The sequence below is a fragment of the Adiantum capillus-veneris genome, chromosome 4 (genome assembly GCF_014529385.1).
Source record: "Adiantum capillus-veneris isolate H3 chromosome 4, ASM1452938v2, whole genome shotgun sequence".
Taxonomy (NCBI): domain Eukaryota; kingdom Viridiplantae; phylum Streptophyta; class Polypodiopsida; order Polypodiales; family Pteridaceae; genus Adiantum; species Adiantum capillus-veneris.
In genome coordinates this window covers 15,860,170-15,881,726 of record NC_140934.1, presented here as the reverse complement: position 1 = coordinate 15,881,726, position 21,557 = coordinate 15,860,170, and the positions used below count along the sequence as shown (strand labels likewise).

Below are 21,557 nucleotides of genomic sequence, written 5' to 3'. Positions count from 1 at the left end.
ATATTTGGACTGAAGAGTGTGAATGCAGTTTCCAATGCTTGAAGATGCAATCAACAGGAAGCTAGTTCTTTGCCAACCAAACTGGGACATTATCTTCCATGTACATGTTGATGCTTCAGGTATGGAGATAGGGGCTATACTAGCCCAGCCTAATGGCAAGACAGACTATCTAGTCTACTTCACCAGTCACAAATTTAGTTCAGCAGAACAAGGATATTCAACAACAGAGAGAGGCATTGGGAATGGTATTCAGTGCAACTGAATTCAAACAATATCTGCATGGAAAGTTATTCCACTTCTATGTTGATCCATCAAGCCTTATTGTTTCTTATCAATAAATTCCTAATATAAGCTTAATCAGGTGGATGATGTTCCTTATGGAGTTTGATTTCAAGATCTTCCACAGCCAGGCAAGTCACATTGCAATGCTAATTTTATTTCCAAAGCACTGAAGACTATTCAGAAACATCTTTGAAAGATGAAGCAGTAGATGTTGAAATATTTAAAAGCACAGCTGAGGAACAGTCTAATCCCGAATGGCAAGAAGTCTATGATTTTCTCCAACTAGGAAAATTCCCAGAATATTGGCCTCAAAACAAGAAAAAGGTACTAATTATTTGAAGTCTGAAATTCACCATTATTGCTTGAGCGCTTTATAGATTGGGTATTGATGGTGTGCTTCGGCCATGTGTGCCATTGAAATGACGAATGAAGATTATCACTAAGGCACATAATGGTGATGCGGGCGGTCATTTTTCAATTGATATCACATGTGCCCATGGAATTTGTAATTCCAAGTTTACAACTGGCAGTTGAGTATGGAATGGATTATAATAAGAACCTAAAGCAGTGACTAAATGATCTGCTATACAGGTGGATGACATACAAATATAGTTCTATATTGGAACAAGAAGTGGTGCAACAAAGACAGAATAATTGGCATGACAGTGGGATCAAGGTCAAAGAGTTTCAGAGAGGTGACTTAGTCATGCTCTACCGTCCAAACTAGGACCAACGAAACCAAATCTAAAAATAGCTTGGTCAAGGCCCTATGAGGTAGATTGGGTATTATCAAACAGGATAAGGAGACTCAAAGATTTTTCGGGTCTACTTTTGCCTGGAATATACAATGGGGCCAAGATTAAGCTATATAACTCCAAAGCAGAGGGGGATCCAGTTGAACTAGAGCCAGAGCCAGAATCAAAACCAGAACCGAAACCAAAACCAGAAGGGGAACTATTGGACTTGTTCTATGTCAATTCAATTATGCAACGAGTAGAGGAGTCATCACCAGTACCAATTTTTGCCTTTCAACCAGATTCAACAGTTCCAGCACCAGTGCAAAGTTCATTCATCCTATGAGTTCAATTAGAGACAACCGAATCATTCATAACATTGGCCAATCGCAAGTGGAGAATACATCAAATCCTGGAACAAATCTCACCAGTAATGATTTATCGGACAAGCCAATGCATGTTTGACACATCACAAGTGAAGCGCATAGATCAAGGGCGGGCAGCTAGTGGAGCATTCATGGCAAGGATACATATAACTATGCAACAAGTTCTCCCATCTACAATTTACTTGCAACCCCTAGTGCCACTTGCCTCTCAACCTGTAGAAGACGCTTCAAGTCCACAAATACCTGCTTCTTTGCGCATAGCCAAACTCCTTCAACAGTCACCATCCCCGACACCCCACACTACTCTTTCAACAAGTCATTCACGACAGCTACTAAAAGTAAGTCCTCTTCAATCGACACTTCTTTGTCTGAGCCATGCATGGGTAGAAAAATCCAAGTCACAATGTATGCAAGAAACCGTGGACAAGATGACCGCAAATAAAGATATTATTAAGGAGTCTTTAGGTATGGTTCCACATAGCAAGATAGCAAAGTATGTATTTCAAGAAAGAAAACAGACTTTGCTAAAATTATGGGATTTAGAGGTCATAGTGGAAGATGCCAAACTTCCCTTTGATGGGAAAATCGCACAGCAATTGATCATGATTTTCATGATTATGTTGTGGTCAAGTGATCTCCCACTTTGCATCCAGATATGTGTATTAGTTTAGAGTCAACACTGATAACTCATGAGAGACGGCGGTCTCGTTCTTGCCGATCCTTGTGTTGTCAGCATTGTGGTCACACAGGGCACATTAGGCATCGTTGTTTCAAACGTATGAGGCATAAGTGGAGATCTATGCAAGATGCAAATGAGATTTTGATACATGCTAGAGTGGTGTCTTTATATGCCAGTGACGATGATGTCACATTTTCCTTTAGCGTTCCTCATGTCTGCATGTCTTTGAGAGGTGACACTTCTCCTATTGGTTGCTAGATGAGGATAAAGTTTTCCACGTCCCACATTGTGAGTGGTTCAGAACATTCTCTAATGGAAGCTTTGGTTGTGTGCACTTGGTCAGTGGTTCGACGTTTGACATTGCAGGTGCAAGAGATGTTTGTTTGTCATTGCCCAATGGTGCATCGTATATGCTAAGACATGTGCGGTATATTCCTCAGCTGAGATAGAGCTTGATCTCAGTGGGACAGTTAGGAGATTGTGGGTGTCAAACACTATTTAGAGAGCAATCTTTCCAGATTTATTACAGATCATCAATGATTGCCAGAGGATCCCACAGTGGCTTGGTTTACCCTATGCATGTATCTGAGGTAAGAGATGGCATGGTCTCGATTTTGTTTTTGGCATGCGTTGAGCGAGAGATGAGACGTGTCTCCTTTGTGGGTGAGATCTACCATGTTCATGAGACAGAGAATTTAGCTATGTAGGACATGCTGGTAGACTGCATTTAATTGTGCAAGACATGCCAGTAGACTCTCTAGAGATAGAGGTAGAGTGGCAGTGCTCTAGTGAGTCATAGGAGGTGTTGTTAGAGATTGTACAAGTAGAGGTAGAGCGGCTTTGCTCCCTAGAGACACAGAAAAAGATGAAAAACAAGGAATTCTTTGATATTCTCATGCTAGAGAGTGATGAGTTGATGCCAGGACACACGGTTTCAATATGGGTAAGAAGAATGTAGCCATCCTATTGTCGGTAATGACACATCTATATGTGATGACTAGTCTTGACGATGCGCATAAAGATAGCGCAGGGGAGGCTAGGACAGCCAAGTTTGTGCAAATTTTGTTAGTGTTCAGGTGTCTCATGTACGACATATTAATGTCGAGGCCCAACCTAGCACTTGTAGCAGGGATTTTCAGTTGTACGATGACCAACGCTAGCATGATGCATCATGGAGCTTTGCAGACCATACAAAGTTGTATGTGGGATTTACATGCAGGTTCAAGAATAGATACACATGCTTGTCTATTACTAAAGGTGATACGGTTGCATGTAGATTGACTGAACGAGCCAATGGATGTAGGTTGAGAGAGTCTCTGACCAGTTTCCTTGTACATACTAGTAGTTTAGCTAGTAACACTCACTTATCGGCCCATTGTCTTTAAGTGGGAGTTTATTGGGGTAAAGGCACTATCTACCTGCGGTCGTGTGGTCAGCCACCACTGGTCCATTGTACATCCATTCCTTAATCTTCTTATACCTAAAAGAATAAGGAGCTCCTTTCACTTCTTGAGGTTTAGGGTTGAACACTTGCAAGTGCGCCTCCTAGAGCGGAGTGCTACACCGGCAAGGCATGAGGGGAGGTGAGAGAGACAGAGGAGAAGAATAACAAAGACACTGGGTGCAATCTACCCATCCAAGAGTGATTATTTTCCTCTTACATGTATTTATTTATAGATTTCTTGAATGCTCAGAATGTATATGAAATGTCCGTTTGGACGCCATAGCTCACTGAAGTAATGAAATATCCATAAACGTGATATCCTTTCACATAGTACGTATTTCCCTTATGCTTTTGCCACATGTCCGTAGTATATTTATTTATCAATTTCCATTATATACCTCTTCGTTAGAAAAAAATTGTTATCAATTGCAAAGATAAGAATCTGCAAACCATACTTGTCAAAAACAATGGTTAAAATTATGTGTCAAAAATATCATGTGACAAAATAAAACTCATAAACATATAAATTTACTTATGTCCATTGTCATCTACATATTACATATTCTAGTGTATTGCACCATAGACCTAGGGTAAGACCGAGCAACAAGCCAAGGGCCAAGACGCACATGTGGTCAAGAGGGCCCTATTATTAGCAAGACAGGGCCTATATAGGGCATGGTTGGGTGGAGTGGCATGCTCCAGTCCTCTCGGTCTTACATTGGTATCAAAGCTTAGGGGAAAGGGGAGCTATGGAGGAGGGGCATGTTACCTCTCTCTCTCTCTCTCTCTCTCTCTCTCTCTCTCTCTCTCTCTCTCTCTCTCTCTCTCTCTCTCTCTCTCTCTCTCTCTCTCTCTCTCTCTCTCTCTCTCTCTCTCTCTCTCCAATCCGATCATGGGAGACTGCCCCTGTAGAGCCAAAGCTAAAGAAGAAGACCATGCGGAGGTGAGCTTATCCGTGGAGTGGAGAGTAGGCTAAACTATATGAAATCACGCGCTCCTTGACTCTTATGGCCTACTGGGGTTTTCCCGTCATAGGAGGGATGTCCGGTGAGCAACACGACTCATGGGGTGAACCTTTCTTCATCGCGCAAGGGCAGCCTATGTTTTGGGCTATAGAGGAACTTGACTCCACACTTGGGGCGCCCAACCTAGGTTAGGGTTGACCATCCGAATTCAAAAAAAAAATATTGAGAAACGGAGGTGCCCACAGCCGGTCTCCCCCCCCCCCCCCCCCCCCCCCCCCTTCTTTTCTTGGGTGTTCGACAAAGTTTTCAAGGCACAACACTATTGCCAAATTTTTGCAATCTCAAAAAACTCAAAAAATCAAACATGCATCCTCATTCTGCACGCCGACGGCCAGCAAAAACTCATGTCAAATCCATTCAAGGCATGGTGGTAGTGGAGAATCATGGGCCTGCAAGGAGGTTAATTTGCTCTTTGTAGATAATCTCCTACCTATGCCACGGGGCTTGCATGGGAACGAACGGTATGCAGAGATTTGTAATGGCTTGGCTAAAGCAAGGGGCCATGCGAGGGTTGTGAAGGTCATGCAAGCTGATGGAGAAATCTATGCAAGGCATTTCAACAAAATTTCTAATAACACCATGCTTATAAGGTACAGTCAAGGCCTGTGGCATGTAAGGCAAAGATATTCGGCATGGCCAATTAGTTGTTTTTCATTTACAAAGCTGCGACAAGAAAAAGACATTTGACAAAAGGTGTGTATTGACGAAAGTTTCAAAGTGTTGAAGAAATCCTGCTTTCGTAATGGTTTTAATAGCATGCAAGGCATGCTCAAATTGAACTAAGGCAATACGACAAGGCAATTCAATGCGAGTATTTCAGAAGGCATCTTTCTCTCTAGTTCAAAGTTTTGGGATTTGCTCGAGCATGGCTCCTAGACAAGTTTTCCAAACTCGATGCAATCATGTTCAACCATTATCTCCAAGGAAGATTCAACATGATTCAAGAATAATCAGCAATGGATATTGAATAACGCATGTATGGCTTGTCTGTGTACTTATTATAGATATTTTTTTTGAATACCATATGCTACTCGACAAGGTCAAACATCAGCAGGGTAACTCTTTCTCGAATTTGAATATGGACACAAGGTAACATATGGGTGTCTTGACAATGCATGGGTCATCAGTTGGAAGTACGGCTCCGTATGACCAAGATACATCGATCATTGTGTATCACAGTACTATCCATCGACTTCAGATCAAGGATAATGATACACATATTTTGCACTAAGTGTATATAAGCTCACAGTTACGCACTGTGATGTATCCATGCTTGTATAATCATGCAAGGCACGTATAGCAGAAGCTCATAAGTTTGAGACTATCATTGAAGCCAAGGGATTATCAATCTATTTTTTTGATATGCATGCATGGCATGCGAATAAGATGGAAATACGTCCACGCCATTATTATTTACACTTCTGCAATAACATAAGCTACTCTGTCCAATTTGAGGCTAGTAGATGGTCTTTCAATCGTTGTATATGTATACAATAGTGAGCCCTTTACATCATTGGCTCTATGCACAAGGTGCAACCAATCCAAAAGATGGTTTTTATGGGTAGCAAGTAGGCATGGCCTAGCTATCAAACAACTAATTCATGGCATGACATGAAAAGACTAAGAGAGCCTTCACACAGGTAGTCTCTTGCATAAACACCTGAGAAAATCTAGTATGACTATTTTCTCTGAAGGTATTTGACATCTTTCTCCTCTGTTCATGAAGGAAGAAGATTCTCTCATGACTTAGTTGTGAATAGGATTCCAATTGCAAAAGATATGTTGCTTAGTTGCAGCATTGATTATGTCTCTAAGAGTGGTATTTTCAGGGATATGATCCACCTAATACACAATCACTCCATAGGTGTTGTCATGAGTTAAGTTCAACACAATTGTACTTTCAAGGGATAGTGGACAAATTCAACTTCTCATTTGATTCCACACACTTTTGACCAGGGCAAACTGTGTTTATCATCATTGGCTACAGTTTTCCTGCAAAGTCTAATCAGGTAGTTTGACATTGCAGAAGCTAACCAAGGGGTTTGGATTGCAAAGGCAACACCCAGGGTTACCACTTTCTATTTCTTGTTTTTCAAGTTGTTTCTTTCAGGTTTCCAAAGTGTACATGACTATGGGTAAGTGAACGTTATGTTAACCCTCTAGGTATGCCATCGGCACTTTCTCCTTCCCTTTCTCAAGGGTATGGAGAATCTTCTGGACTTCTGGATGGGAGTGATCTTTTTGCAACTTTGTCACTTGATGTTGAAGGATAGTGAACTCTATCTCACGTCCTTCATTTCTGCAGTTTGCCAAGAGTCGTCAATCCCTTAAGAAAGAGAGAGATGGCCTTGCTCTGATACCACTTTCACAAAAATACGGAAGTGTAAGATGACTTTTTAATTGCACTTCTAATACTCAAGAGAATTTGAGAGAGAGAGAGAGAGAGAGAGAGAGAGAGAGAGAGAGAGAGAGAGAGAGAGAGAGAGAGAGAGAGAGAGAGAGAGAAATCTTGACACTTCATCTGGGAACCAGAAGATGGGTTTTGGTCCCCCCCCCCCCCCCCCCCCCCCCCATAAAGATGATATCTTTATTACTAAGGGAAATTTTTACAAGCACAGGAATGTGGCAAAAGCCCTTCCTCTATACTTTCTTTGTTCCTTTTATGCTTCTGACTGAGAGAGTGAGAAAACTACTCTCTGACTACTGAGAGGACTTTCCCTCTGCTGTGAGATTTCAGAAAGCTCTCGTAAGCGAGAGTATCTTCCACAAAACTCCACGAACGCTCTCAAAAATGAGACTCTACCTTTTGCTAGCTGTGTCCCTTTATGCATAATCATTTTTGCAAAGAAAACAAGGGAGAAACACGCAAAATGCATGCACACATGCTTGCTGTAATTTTCAGCACATAACCTAAAAATGTTACCTGAGCAGGTTCCAATGCCGAAATGGAGACCTTTTTCGCGATGGAATCACACCAAACTTTGTGTACGTGCAGTGTAGGTAGATAAGAACTAGATTCTATGAATACTTTGTTGAAATTCACCCTAATAAAGGTGATTAGGGCCTGAAAATAGAGAATTTTCAGTAGCTAGGCGTGACAAAAAGAGAGTTTCCTTCTACTTTTCGCAATGAATCTTCCCCCACAACAACCTATGATCAAGAGAAACCTTGTTCTAGGTGATGGGAGCTCTAGGACTCCACATACACCACAAGGGCTGATTCTCAAGCTTCAATGGAGAGCTCTAATGCATAGAGCACGCTCACTTTAGGGGGCAAGGTGCACTGCCAACTTGTGAAGAGGGGGAGGGGGTGCTCCTATATAGCCAACCAGAAGAGGGGGCGCTAGAGGATGAGGGAGGGTGAGAGTGAGAGTGAGAGAGTCACTTTTCATTGGTAAGTGTGCCAAGTGGCACATTTACTTAATAACCTAAAAACCAATCAACTTTCACATTTAAAAGTTCCTAGGCTATTAATGAAATGTGCAAATTAACTCACAACTGCACACATGGACGCTACTAATGAAAACGTTAGATGCTCCCCAACACAATGTCGTACCGGCACTGCTCTGGCATTACCTGTTCGCACTTGTTTGACCATTTGGTCCAGCACAAACAACTAAACTTAGTTTAACTGACTTATCGTAAGGCCTTAAAAATAATATAGGCCGCCTTAGGATTATTGTTCTAAGGACTCCATCTTGGCTCGCAATGACACGCGTAATTTTTGAGCATGAAATCTGAAGCTACTATCTACCCCTTATTGAAGACACGATTTCCCAATCACTAGGGCTTTAGGGTATTTTTTGCTAGGGTCTCCCTGAGGTGCTCTGGCCCAAGTTTGGGCGCACTTGAGGCCCTAGAATTGCTAGTTCTATTCTAGTGTGCACACAACTAATGACATTGTTACACCAGCATCAGTCAGCATCATAAGTGTTGTATGGCTAACAACCCTCTTCTCGAGATTCCTTCGCTTTGGTTGTTTCTCTTGAAGATGTTCTCTCCCCCCGAAGTGAAGGTTCCAATTTCAAGGTTTACAGTCAGGATGCCGTGTGGTTGTTGTTGTGTTGGTCTAAAGCTGTTGTGTGGCATGGCAAGTTTCTTGCTTCTGGTCTAGAAGCCCTTCATTGACTTTCCTTACCAATTACCTAAGCGTATTTATCTCCAACCGCTCTTGTTCCTCGACATCAACTATGGTTCTTCCCCTCAACTTTGTAGATATGCTAGATTCAGAGGGGTCTTTTCACTAAAGGAAACCTTGATGTAAACCTGTAATAAGCCAATTGGCTCTGCTATTGTAATCAATTTGTACTACCTAGGAGGCATTCACTTTCTGCACCTCTTGCGACCCTTTGTACTCAATAATACAGATCTGCTGATTTCACCAAAGAGAGAGAGAGAGAGAGAGAGAGAGAGAGAGAGAGAGAGAGAGAGAGAGAGAGAGAGAGGGCGACAACACACACACACACACACACACACACAGATACCAAAAGGGGTGCCAAATTTTGGAGCCAATGCTCTCTTGGGGTGGAACTCCACCACTCCCCGTCTTGTGTGTCTATCTCTTTCAATTGGGTTGTTATTTGAAGTGATTAAAGTTGTTCAATATGTTCTTTTTCGTTCGTACGTGCTGCCCATCCTTGTGACAGTGGTATCAGACCTTTAGACATATGCTTTTCTAGAAGCATATTGGTTCTACCAAAGAGCAAACAGAGCAAGGTGGCACTTCCAAAGTTTACTGGAAGTTTTATTGAAGAATCTTCGTGGCCCAACCTCGGACTTATTAGCCACTCCCACCCTTACTCCATCACGCATCGGGCACGCTCCCGTCTTCATCGCTCTGTCTTACATGGCATAATCCATAAAGAACCCAAGACATGGCGTTCATGGATTCAATAGAGTACTTGAAGTTTCTCTCGCGACAAGTTTCGCAACATTCTTGTAGCATCCTCAGTAGAATCTCTCGATGTTGCAAAGTTTTCAACAATTTCTAAATTTTATGTTACCTCCTTTGATGTCCAGGTGATACCTCCTCCTCCAGCACCGAAAAGTACGAGAGCTTCCAACCGGCAACCTTCCCAGTCGTCTGTTTCGATTGGGAGAGTCTTCAAGAATATGGTACAGCCATTTGACCATGTTCTAGTGCAACCACCTTTGGCCCCACCACCATCGCCACCAAACTACAATGGTTGGAGCCCATATGGATACCCTTATTATTCGTACCTAGGATACGTGCCTAATCAACCAAAAGATTATTCAAGGATGGCAGCACGATATCAATTTTTTCACCTTTTCCAGGATGAAAGATCGGAATAAAGCATTGCAGTTTCTATAGCAATTGGAGAACTATACATAAGGATTTAGATTTCTCGAGCATCAAAATTTCTTAAGGATAACGCCATGCAATGGTGGAGTTCAATCACGACACAACTGCATGCTCCAAGGACGTGGCAAGCTTTCAAGACAATATTTGCACGTAGTTATATGACCTCTCTTTTTGAAGTTCGGATCTTGGCATAATGGGGCAACTTGAAAATGCTTGCCACACAAACATCTATGCTTTGGAGAACTATACAGAAGAATCCAAGATTTCTCGAGCATCATAATTTCTTAAGGATAATTCCATGCAATGGTGGAGTTCAACTCCCGACAACCATGAACAAATTCTCGAGATTCTCGTGAAAGTCAACCGCAAAGGCCTTGTTTGACGTCTCAACAATGAGACACCTTATTACAAGAAGGCCGATGTTTTGGATACTTTCAAATATGGCATAACTATTTTGGTTGTCCCCAATGTACTGATAGACCAACGGAGCCGACGCCCCGACAGTCGACAGAACCCCAGGATCTGCTGTGTTTTCAACCGAGTTAGGTCTTTGAGCGAGCTCAATGGAGCGAGCTTTTTTTTAATTTTTTTTGCCACCCTCCTTAGCTCTCCTTCCTCCTCTTGCCACCCATGTGCCTCCTCCCCTCCACATGCTTCTCCTCCTCAACCTCCTCCTCCAACATCCTCCCTCCCCTCCACCTTCTTCCTCCATCTCTTCCTCTAGCCGCCATCCTCTTCCTCCTTACTCATCCCTCTCTTCTACCTCATTCCTCCCTCTCTCTTTTCTCTCTCTCTCTCTCTCTCTCTCTCTCTCTCTCTCTCTCTCTCTCTCTTTCCTCTTTGCTCTCTCTCTCTCTCTCTCTCTCTCTCTCTCTCTCTCTCTCTCTCTCTCTCTCTCTCTCTCTCACACACACACACACACACACACACACAATCTCTCTCTCAATATGCCTCATGTGTCCTCTCTCTGTCTCTCTCTCCTCAATCTGCCACAATGTGTCCTCTCTCTCTCTCTCTCTCTCTCTCTCTCTCTCTCTCTCTCTCTCTCTCTCTCTCTCTCTCTCTCTCTCTCTCTCTCTCTCTCTCTCTACCCCACCAATCTTTACCTCTCCCTCCACATTGCAATGTGGTTTTTTATCTAATTGAACCAAAAAGAAAACAATTACTCTAACTTGGGTGCATGTTCACGCTAGCGCATGCTAAAATCATTTAGGCTACAATATTTGCACTCTCTCTCTCTCTCTCTCTCTCTCTCTCTCTCTCTCTCTCTCTCTCTCTCTCTCTCTCTCTCTTGCTCCTCCTCAGACCTTCACTCTTCTTCTTTTCCACACTATTCCGCATACTGCCCCCCACATTGCAATATGTTTTTTATCTAATTGAACCAAAAAGAAAACAATTACTCTTACTTGGGTGCATGTTCACGCTATCGCATGCTAAAATCATTAAGGCTACAATATTCGCATTCTCTCTCTCTCTCTCTCTCTCTCTCTCTCTCTCTCTCTCTCTCTCTCTCTCTCTCTCTCTCTCTCTCTGCTCCTCCTCAGACCTTCTCTCTTCTCTTTTTCCACACTATTCCGCATATCGCCCCCCACATTGCAATATGTTTTTCTAACCCCTACACCCCCCCCTCTCTCTCTCTCTCTCCATCTCTCCATCTGCTACTACCCTCTCTATTCTCCTCTACCCCACCAATCCCTACCCCTCCCCCCACATTGCCATGTGGTTTTTTATCCAATTTAACAAAAAAGAAAACAATTACTCTGACCTGGATGTATGTTCACGCTATCGCATGCTAAAATAATTTAGGCTACAATATTTGCATTCTCTCTCTCTCTCTCTCTCTCTCTCTCTCTCTCTCTCTCTCTCTCTCTCTCTCTCTCTCTCTCTCTCTCTCTCTCTACTCCTTCCTCTCAATCTATTCTCATACCCCGCTAACTCTCACCATCTTCGAAGGTGTGTGAGGTCTTGGGTCTGAGATTGTGAGAGAATTGATGTTGTGTTTGATAAGTGTTTTGCTTAGTGCTTGAAGTTTCCATCTTCATTGCACTAGCTAGTATTGAAGGAACACAAAGAATTGTATTGTAAAATGTCTCTCTTGATGGGAGAAACCATAATACAAAGCCTTTTGGAGGGGGGACCGTTTCCATGCAAATCCGGTCCTCAACTGTTGTCAATTGCTTCATTTCTCTCTCTTTTGAAGTATTGTTCATGCTATCTAACTAGGTGTTATACGTTTTGTTTCTCTCTCCACCCAAGCACTCTTGTTATTCTCATTAGGAATCTATTCTAATGAAATGCTCACTATGTTCATGCTATTTTCTGCTACACACAAGTTACTAGACTATTAAATGTTACATTGGTATCAGAGCACAAGGTTTCTCTTTTCTTGCTCAAGAACGGAGATCCTCAAGCTAGCTATAAATGGTTGGTATTATTAATTGCATGTGAGTAAGTAGAATAGGGATTTATTAGCCTTGCAGTGCACCTGTCTTTGTGCAGTTAACGGGGCATCACCATCGAGAGCTATGGTCTTAATAGTGGAGTCCTATGGGGCTTGCCTACGGCTTAACCACTATTGAGCTATTAGAAGCTTGATAGGAGCCGGTGTTGTTTTGCTGTTGAACGAACCTCCCTTCTATTCCTTGCAATTAATGGTATTCGAGCCATGGGTACAGTAGCTTGAGTGCTTTTTCTAAAGGGGTAAAGAGGAGTAGCAGCTAGGCCTTGAAGTGCCGAAGTCCACCTAAAATTTGTTAGAATGGCTGACAATAGTAAAGAGAGTGACATTAATGTTGATAACTTTGATTTTGCTAATGAGCAGGCTACTAATGATGCCCCTATGCTTGTTAACTACCTTGTTTCTAGGCTTCAACAAGCCAGCTAGAGCTACCTTGGTTGAAATCCAAGAGGAGGAAACTCACCACAAAGGATCTCCTCTATGCCATGCTTGGGGAAAGGTAAGAGAATATGATTCCGCATTTCGCACTACGTTTGGTCTTTATGAATACATTGTCATGCCTTTTGGCTTGACCAATGCACTAGCCACATTCAACCGCTTAATGGAGAAGCTATTCAGGCCTCACCGAACCTTTACTAGAGTGTTCTTTGATGATATCATCATCTACTCTAATTCATTAGACAAACACAAGCAACACCTCCAGGTAATATTTCAAGTTTTAAGAGAGAATAAACTTTATGTTAATCGAAAGAAAAGTGAATTTTTCTTACAAGCGATTCAATATTTAGGTCACATTATCTCTCAAGATGGCATCCAAATGGATCCATCAAAGTTAGAGGTAATAAAAGGATGGCCTAAACCAAGGAATCTTCATGAACTAAGAAGCTTTATAGGTATATGTGCATACTATAGACACTTTATAGAAAAGTTCTCACAAATTGTAGGACCATTACATGACATAACAAAGAAAAACGTTAGGTATACATGGTCTGCCACGGAGAACAATGCTTTCGAAAAGCTTATCTCTCAACCTATGCTTATACTACCGGATCTCTCAAAGCCATTTGAGGTCCAATGTGATGCTTGTGGTGATTGCCTTGGAGCTATTTGCTCCAAGAAGGGCATGCCATAGGCTATGAAAGTCGAAGGCTCGACCCTGTTGAGCAAGCTTTAGGCACATATGAAAAGGAACTCCTCACAGTGCTTAGACTCGTGGAAGCACTATTTATTGGGGACTCCTTTCATTCTGCAAACGGATCACCAAAGTCTTAAGTACTTCATGACGCAGACCAAGCTCTCCAACAAACAAATGAGGTGGGCAAACTTTCTTTTGCAATTTCATTTTCATATTGCTCACATTTTTGTCAAGCATAATCAAGTAGCCGTTGCACTCTCAAGATGGCCGAGAGTGAATGCGGTTTCCATAGCAACTCACAGCGATCTATCTTCTATGATAGACCAGTATGCTACTGATTCCGATTTTAGAGATGTGATTTCATCCCTTGCACTAGGGTAGAAAGAGGAACCATTTACTTTACAAGATGGTTATCTTCTCTATGGCAATAGACTATGTGTTACTAACTCACTCCGTGAGAAAGTAATGTATGAATCTCATGCTCCTCCTTATGCGGGGCATAGAGGGATTCAGTCTACCCTAAAGGGGATTGAAACATATTTCTATTGGCCTACCATGAAAGCAAACATACAAGAGTATGTTTCAAATGCATGGTATGCCAAAATACGAAGTTTGATAGAGGGAAGCAACCTGGATTGCTTCAACCTTTTCCAATCCCTAACTCACCATGGAAGAGCATATCCATGGATTTTATCTTTCGATTGCCTAAGTCTATCCATGGGAATACGAGAAGATGGACGCTAGTAGACACGTTCAGTAAACAAGCTCATTTTATACTTGTCAAAAAGACTATCAAAGTCCATCAAATGGCAACCCTCTTCATTTCACAAATCTTCAAGTACCATGGCTTGCCAATGTCCATCGTATCGGATAGAGATCCTAGAATGACCAGTAATTTCTGGAAGGGTCTCTTTGAGAATTTAGGGACAAGGCTAAAGTTCTCTTCGGCCTATCACCCACAAACGGATGGCCAAATTGAAATAGCTAACCGAACAATTCTTGATCTACTAAAAGCCTATGTAACGGAAGTAGATCAAAGATCCCAATGGAAGAATTACTTACCCTTAGTGGAGTATTCCTACGATAACACTATGCATACTTCCACGTGAAAAGCACCTTTTGAGGTAATTGAGGTAAGATCAAAAAGGACCCTGCTACTTAAGGTACACGGGAAGATCTTTGTTGCAGATGAGTATAGGCGAGATCTACAAGAATCTTTCCAAAAGATTAAGGGTGCTATCTCTATCTCACAGCAAAGGCAAAAGGCTGCTGCTGACAAGCACAGAAGAGCCCAAGACTTTAAATAAAATTATTGGGTCTTACTCAAATTTCCCAAGGCTCAACTAAGGCAAATGATGGGCAAGAATCCTATAGGACACCAAAAGTACTATGCTAAGTTAGCAAAAAGGTACTATGGTCCCTTCCAGATTCTTAGAACAATCAATGAAATGGCCTATCAACTCAAGTTGCCCAACCATTTTCTCATACACAATGCTTTTCATGTGAGCCTATTAAATCTTATAAAGGAGAGTCACCTCAAGAACCAACTATCCAAGACCCACCGGAGATCAAGGACCAAGAAGAGGTGTTGCAGCCCGAGTACATTCTCCGACATGAAGACAAGGTACTAAGAGGCGGTAAGATTATCCGACGATATCTTATTAAGTTAAAAAATTATCCTTTTGAAGATGCTAGATGGATGCAAGGCATACAACTAAAAGATAACCTAAACCTTGTCAATGCTTACAATGCTTCCCTAGAGTAAGCAAATGTACAAATGTTAAAAATGAACAAAATTTTTGTCTTATAAGACTCTCTTTTTCTTTATTGTGCACAAATGTGAAGTAGTATGCATGCTTAGATCAAGTTTGCAGAGACGACGACTCCCAAACACCATGTAGAGCTTGTCACTCTACTATGGAAGATTGATAGGACTAATGTGCAGACATGCTTGCGGTAGCTTAGGCTCTCAAGTGCCAAATGGACTAGTCATCCATTCTGGAACGATGTCGTAGGGTAACTTCTTTATCTTATCTACCCCATAGTCGAGGACGACTATGATTTCAAGAGAGAGGTAATGTCATAATACCTAATATCTAATTCTAATGAACGATTTTCTCATGTTAAAATGATCATTTATTATGGGGAAGTGCCAGGGGAGAAAAAGCTAGAATATTGGTTAAGTTGGCAGATCGGCCACAATAGGGATCCAAAGGGGGGGCCATCTGCAAAAGAGAAAGGTGCAACAATGGGCTAAAAAGACCCTAAGGTTTAGTCCATTAAGACTTCCAAAATGCTAAGGTTCCAAAATTCAAAGGTTGTGTCCAAAGGTCAAACATTAGGAAAATTGGATGCTTTGTGTGTGTCCCAAAAAGTCTTCATGCATCCCTACATAGGAGAGGGCAAGCCCTAGTTGTAGGAGATGAGAGAGAAACTCACATACACACACACACACACACACACACACACACAAGCTCTCGTTACACAAAGGGAATGAGGGACGCATGTCAGCTCCCTAGCCCAGATGCCCACAAGGTGTACTCAAATCCTATTGGATGGCTATGGAGGTGGACCAATGAGAATTAGGCTACAGTAAATCTAGTTTAATTAATTTAAAAACACTTAATAAAAGAACCAATAGGAATTAAGATCTTTAGAAGACTATTGGACAATCTCCCAAGGGATCCAATGAGCATTCAACAGTCCAATGGCTTGCTTGATTCCTATTGGCCAGGAGGCAAAGGGGTCCAATGAGAGTTTAGTTGAATTAATTAATTACCTAAAGCTCTCACAAAAGGGGAAATGGGGACACATGTCAGAAGACTATCACTTATGCTACTTAACTTTCATTGGCTAAGCTGGGAGACGTCCAATGAGGTGCTAGCAAGAGCAAATAGCAAGAGGGGTCGACCAAGAGAGAGGGGGGGCTGATTTTTCAAAGGCAATTATGCACACACATCACACAAGCTCATGTGTAGAGTAAGAAGACTCTCTCTCTCTCTCTCTCTTCTCAAGCTTTAATGGAAAGCTTATCACCTACTCCAAGCTTGTGAGAAGGGAGGCCTACACCAACAACTCTTGGCTTTGTGATGCAAATCCAACCAAGAGCCAAGCTTCAATGCATGCTCATCTCCTCTACCATGCTAATTACCAAGCTAAGCTATGCTAATATGAGTGATTATGTGAGGAGATGTACATCTTTCTTGTAAGACTACTCCTTCTTCCTCTCAATCTATTCTCATACCCCGCTAGCTCTCACCATCTTCGAAGGTGTGTGAGGTCTTGGGTCTGAGACCGTGAGGGAATTGATGTTGTGTTTGATAAGTGTTTTGCTTAGTGCTTGAAGTTTCCATCTTCATTGCACTAGCTAGTATTGAAGGAACGCAAAGAATTGTATTGTAAAATGTCTCTCTTGATGGGAGAAACCATAATACAAAGCCTTTTGGAGGGGGGACTGACTCCATGCAAATCCAGTCCTCAATTGTTGTCAATTGCTTAATTTCTCTCTCTTTTGAAGTATTGTTCATGCTATCTAAGTAGGTGTTATACTTTTTGTTGCTCTCTCCACCCAAGCACTCTTGTTATTCTCATTAGAAATCTATTTATAATGAAATGCTCACTATGTTCATGCTATTTTCCACTACACACAAGTTACTAGACCATTAAATGTTACATTTTCCTTTCGCTTGGGCTCATTGGAACTCTTGTTTTTGATGGGCTGAAGATTTCTCTTAGCCCCTATTTGGAAATTGATTCAAGAAGCCACCATAGTATGGTGTATGACCTCATATATAGTGCGTGCCTTTGGGAGTTGACATACTCCGCCATTTCTTCAGTTAAGCCCGCACAAAATTGTTGTTTTTGCTCACCAAAATCCATCTTTTTGAAGACCATTGTATGTCCCAAAACTTGTCTACATATTTAAGAATGGATTCATAGGGAGAGAGATTCAAGCTTCGCCATTCAGTGAGTACTTTGTCTTTAGCATCGGTGGCCAAAAACTGCTTCATAATGGAAGCTCTTAAAACTTTCCATGTTTACGGAGCTTCATCGTTTTCCCGTAGGCTAGACCACCATTGCCTGGCAAACTTTTGAAGTGCATGGCTTCATGGCATATCTTAGAGGACTCCATGAAGACCTCATCTCCAAACGCCCCATCGAATTGTTGGATAAAGGCCAAGACTTTGTCCATAGCACCAAAGGTGCCATTGTAGGTAAGGAAAGAGATGCTCTTTCCTCCCTCTTTGAACTTCTTGATCTTGGATGACCTCTTCCACGCGGCATAGAATTTCCTATGGCATATCCTTTTTGATGGTTCAAAAGTTGCACCATCGGTTTCTTCAGAAGATGAAGAATTTGAGGAAGATGGAGAAGAGGGTGACCTCTTTCTCCCCTTTTTCTTGCCTTGGTTCTCTTTGTCCGCACCATCACTTTCTTCATAAGAGGAAGAGGATAAAGAAGATGGATAAGAGGTTGACCTCTTTCTCGTCTTTTTCTTCTCTTGCTTTTTGTCATCCCTCTTTGAATTATGGTGTGGAGAAGTGTGCAATGGTCTTCTCTGTTTAGGAGGTGATGGAGAGCGTTTAGCCCGCCATCTTCGTGGAGACATCTCCTCAAGGTGACAGGAGACTCACTTCTTTCTCGTTCCTTCGATGGGGGCTCTTGAGTTCTCCTTTCAGAAGGAGATGCGTCATCAAGAAGCAAATTTTTGAGCCGTTCGTATGGATCCTCTTCTTCTTCCCGAATTGGAGAGAGGCCTCTTTTGGAAGTCTCACAAGGAGGCTTCCTAGGTACTCTCTCTTCATGGTGGGGGGGCTTGGAGAATCCCATGAGCACATAGCTACCGTTGCACTTCACTTTGGAGGGATGGACTGCCCATGGCCTATTGAAGCCTAGAAACAAGGTAATTAACAAGCATAGGGGCATCATTAGTAACCTGCTCATTAGCAAAATCAAAGCTATCAACATTAATTTCACTCTCTTTACTATTGTCAACCATTCTAACAACTTTTAGGTGTGCTTTTGGCACTTCAAGCCCTAGTTGCTACTCCTCTTTACCCCTTTAGAAAAGCGCTCAAGATACTGTACCTGTGGCTCGAATACCATTAATTGCAAGGAATAGAAGAGAGGGTCTTTCAACACCAAAAAACACCGGCTCCTGTCAAGCTTCTAATAGTTCAATAGTGGTTAGGACGTAGGCAAGCCCCGTAGGACTCCACTATTAAGACCATAGCTCTCGACGGTGATGCCCCGTTATCTGCACAAAGGCAGGCGCGCTGTCTTGAGCAAGAAAAGAGAAACCTTGTGCTATGATACCAATGTAACATTTAATGGCCTAGTAACTTGTGTGTAGCAAAAAATAACATGAACATAGTGAGCATTTCATTAGAATAGATTCCTAATGAGCATAACAAGAGTGCTTAGGTGGAGAGAGCAACAAAAATCATAACACCTGGTTAGATAGGCACGAACAATACTTCAAAAGAGAGAGAAATTAATCTATTGACAACAGTTGAGGACTTGGATGCCGGTCCCCCCTCCAAAAGGCTTTGTATTATAGGTTTCTCCCATCAAGGGAGACATTTTACAATACAATTCTTTGGGTTCCTTCAATAACTAGCTAGTGCAATGAAGATGGAAGCTTCAAGCACTAAGCAAAACACTTATAAAACACAACATCAATTCCCTCACGGTCTCAGACCCAAGACCTCACACACCTTCAAATATGGTGAGAGCTATCAGGGTATGAGAGTATATAGAGAGGAAGAAGGAGTAGTCTTACGAGAAAGAAGTATATCTCCTCTCATAATCACTCATAAAAAGCTTAGCATAGGTTAGTAATTAGCATGGTAGAAGAGATGAGCATGCATTGAAGCTTGGCTATTGGTTGGATTTGCATCCCAAAGCCAAGAGTTTTTGGTGTAGGCCTCCCTTCTCACAAGCTTGGAATAGATTATGAGCTTTCCATTAAAAGTTGAGGAGAGAGAGAATCTTCTTGCTTCACACATGATCTTGTGTGAGTGTGTGTGTGATAATGCCTTCACAAATCAGCCCCCTCTCTCATCTTGGTCGACCCCTCTTGCTAATTCCACTTGCTGGCATCCCATTGGACCTTTCCAAGCTTAGCCAATAGGAAAAAAGAGGCATAGGTGATAGCCTTGTGACAGGTGTCCCCCTTTCCCCTTTTGTGAGAGATTTAGGTAATCAAATAATGCTACTAAACTCTCATTGGACCCCTTTGTCTTCTGGCCAATAGGAATCAAGCAAGCCATTGGGCTGTTGAATGCTCATTGGACCCCTTGGGAGACTGTCCAATAGTCTTCTAGAGAGCTTAATTCTTATTGTTTCTTTTATCAAGTGTTTTTAATTGAATTAAACTAAAAGTACTCTAGCCTAATTCTCATTGTTCCAGCTCTATGGCCATCCTATAGGATTTGTGTGCACCTTGGGGGCAACTAGGCTAGGGAGTTGACATGTGTCCCTTATTCCCTTTGTGTAAAGGGGCTTACATAAGTGGGTGTGGGTGTTTTCTCTCTCATCCCCTACTAAAAGGGCTCGCCCCCATCAATCTAGGACCACGTGAAGACTTTTTGTACACTCACAAAGCATCCAATTTCCACTAAGCTTGACCATTTGGACTTACCTTTGAATTTTAGAACCTTAGCATTTTGGAAGTCTTAATGAGCTGAACCCTAAGGTCTTTGGAGCCCATTGTTGCACATTGCTCTTTTGCAGATGGCCCCCCCTTTGGATCCCTGTGGGAGGTCGCCCAAGCCTGGGGAATGCATCCGCAAGCTCCGATCGAGTCAAGAGATTGGAGAGTCGATTTTCAGCCGTTCATGAAAGAACAATGAATTTTTTTTGTTTTGGCTGAAAATAGAGTGTTGAGAGAAGGGTAATTTGACATTGTGAGCTCCTAGGTCTTACCAATAGAGGTATTCTTCCTTCTATGGTAGTGTCTATGCCCGATTGATATACAAAGGGTCCAAATGCAAGAAATGCAAAAGAAATAAAGTCTTTTAGTGCAGAGACTCCCGCTTGGAAGAAAAAAAAACCTTTGACTTCAAGCAAATTCAAGCTCGTTTTCAGCTTTGATCAATTAAAACTCGCAAAAGACCACTCCTAAACTCTAAATTACTTGAGGCCAAGGGAGAACACTATTCCTCAGCTCATAGCAAGAAACTCTTAACAAGGGCTTAATGGTCAAGACCCTTTGGGGCTGCTTCACTGTGAGAATGGGGCCCTTATGGGATAATGAAGTCTCAAAAAAAACATTCAACTATGTTAATTGATTTCCATGTTTGAAGGCGGATCGAGGTCGATTATGGATGACGCCATTGCAGGACGGTTATGTCAAGATTCAAGAGCAGTAGCATGATGATGCTTGCACTGTTGGTGGGGTCAAGCTACACATATGCAAGTGGTGTGGATAGCAGGTAGTGGCATAGAGTCGACACTATTTTGGAGCTTGTGTGTAGCTTATACTTAGCAGTGAGTGATGGGGCACTGATGGGCAGCCATATTTGGAAAAGCAAGCGCGTGGGGAGATGCATACCAAGAGCAACAGGTCTCATTGTCTCAATTGGGAGAGCAATGGCGGTCATGTGCTTGGCAATGAACATGCAAAATGCTGCACCAATTAGTGAGGGCCAGCAAATCTGGGGTGGTGGCAATTGACAGGCTGAGGTAAGTGTGTTGAAGATGACTTAAGCAAGGTGATGTGAGGCTACTAGTGTTGTTGATGCGGATGTTGATCCATGTTAGTCTATGGTGGTCGATGGTAGTAGCAAAAGGCAAGTAGTTTGTTGAGGCTGTGTCACTGGAAAACAGTGGTGGATGTGAGGAGGGTTTGGCATTGGGTATTAGTAGTGGGTGAGGATGAATGCATCACTGTGATGGCTGAGGATGAATGCACGTCAAAGCAAAAATGTCTTCAAGTGAGGGGCCGGAAACCTCCTCACCTCATAAAAAAAGGACACCACTCCAGCTTGACTTTGCCTAACTTTACGCCACACCTTGACTTAGCCTTACAAAGTTAGGTCCTTAATAAATGCATCCTTGTAACCATGACCTAAGACAGATCTCTTTCTCA

The 21,557-nt window shown here is 42.2% G+C and overlaps 1 protein-coding gene across 1 annotated transcript; it reads left to right on the top strand.

The window, feature by feature from the left end:
- Positions 1 to 4,287: 4,287 nt before the first annotated feature.
- LOC147458775 (uncharacterized) lies at positions 4,288 to 21,142 on the top strand. Its single transcript, XM_086511505.1, has 5 exons — positions 4,288 to 4,405; positions 10,657 to 10,959; positions 11,099 to 11,162; positions 11,335 to 11,474; positions 20,958 to 21,142. The coding sequence occupies exons 1-5, from the start codon at positions 4,288 to 4,290 to the stop codon at positions 21,140 to 21,142; spliced, it is 810 nt and encodes a 269-aa protein (XP_086367631.1).
- The last annotated feature ends 415 nt before the right edge of the window (positions 21,143 to 21,557 follow it).

Excerpts from the sequence above, each read along its gene's own strand:
- LOC147458775 (XM_086511505.1), top strand. The coding sequence starts at position 4,288 with ATGTTACCTCTCTCTCTCTCTCTCTCTCTCTCTCTCTCTCTCTCTCTC. Across the intron at positions 10,960-11,098 it reads CTCTCTCTCTCTCTCTCTCT|CACTCTCTCTCTCTCTCTCT; the intron begins CTACCCCACCAA and ends CTACAATATTTG. Across the intron at positions 11,163-11,334 it reads CTCTCTCTCTCTCTCTCTCT|TTCTCTCTCTCTCTCTCTCT; the intron begins CTTGCTCCTCCT and ends ACAATATTCGCA.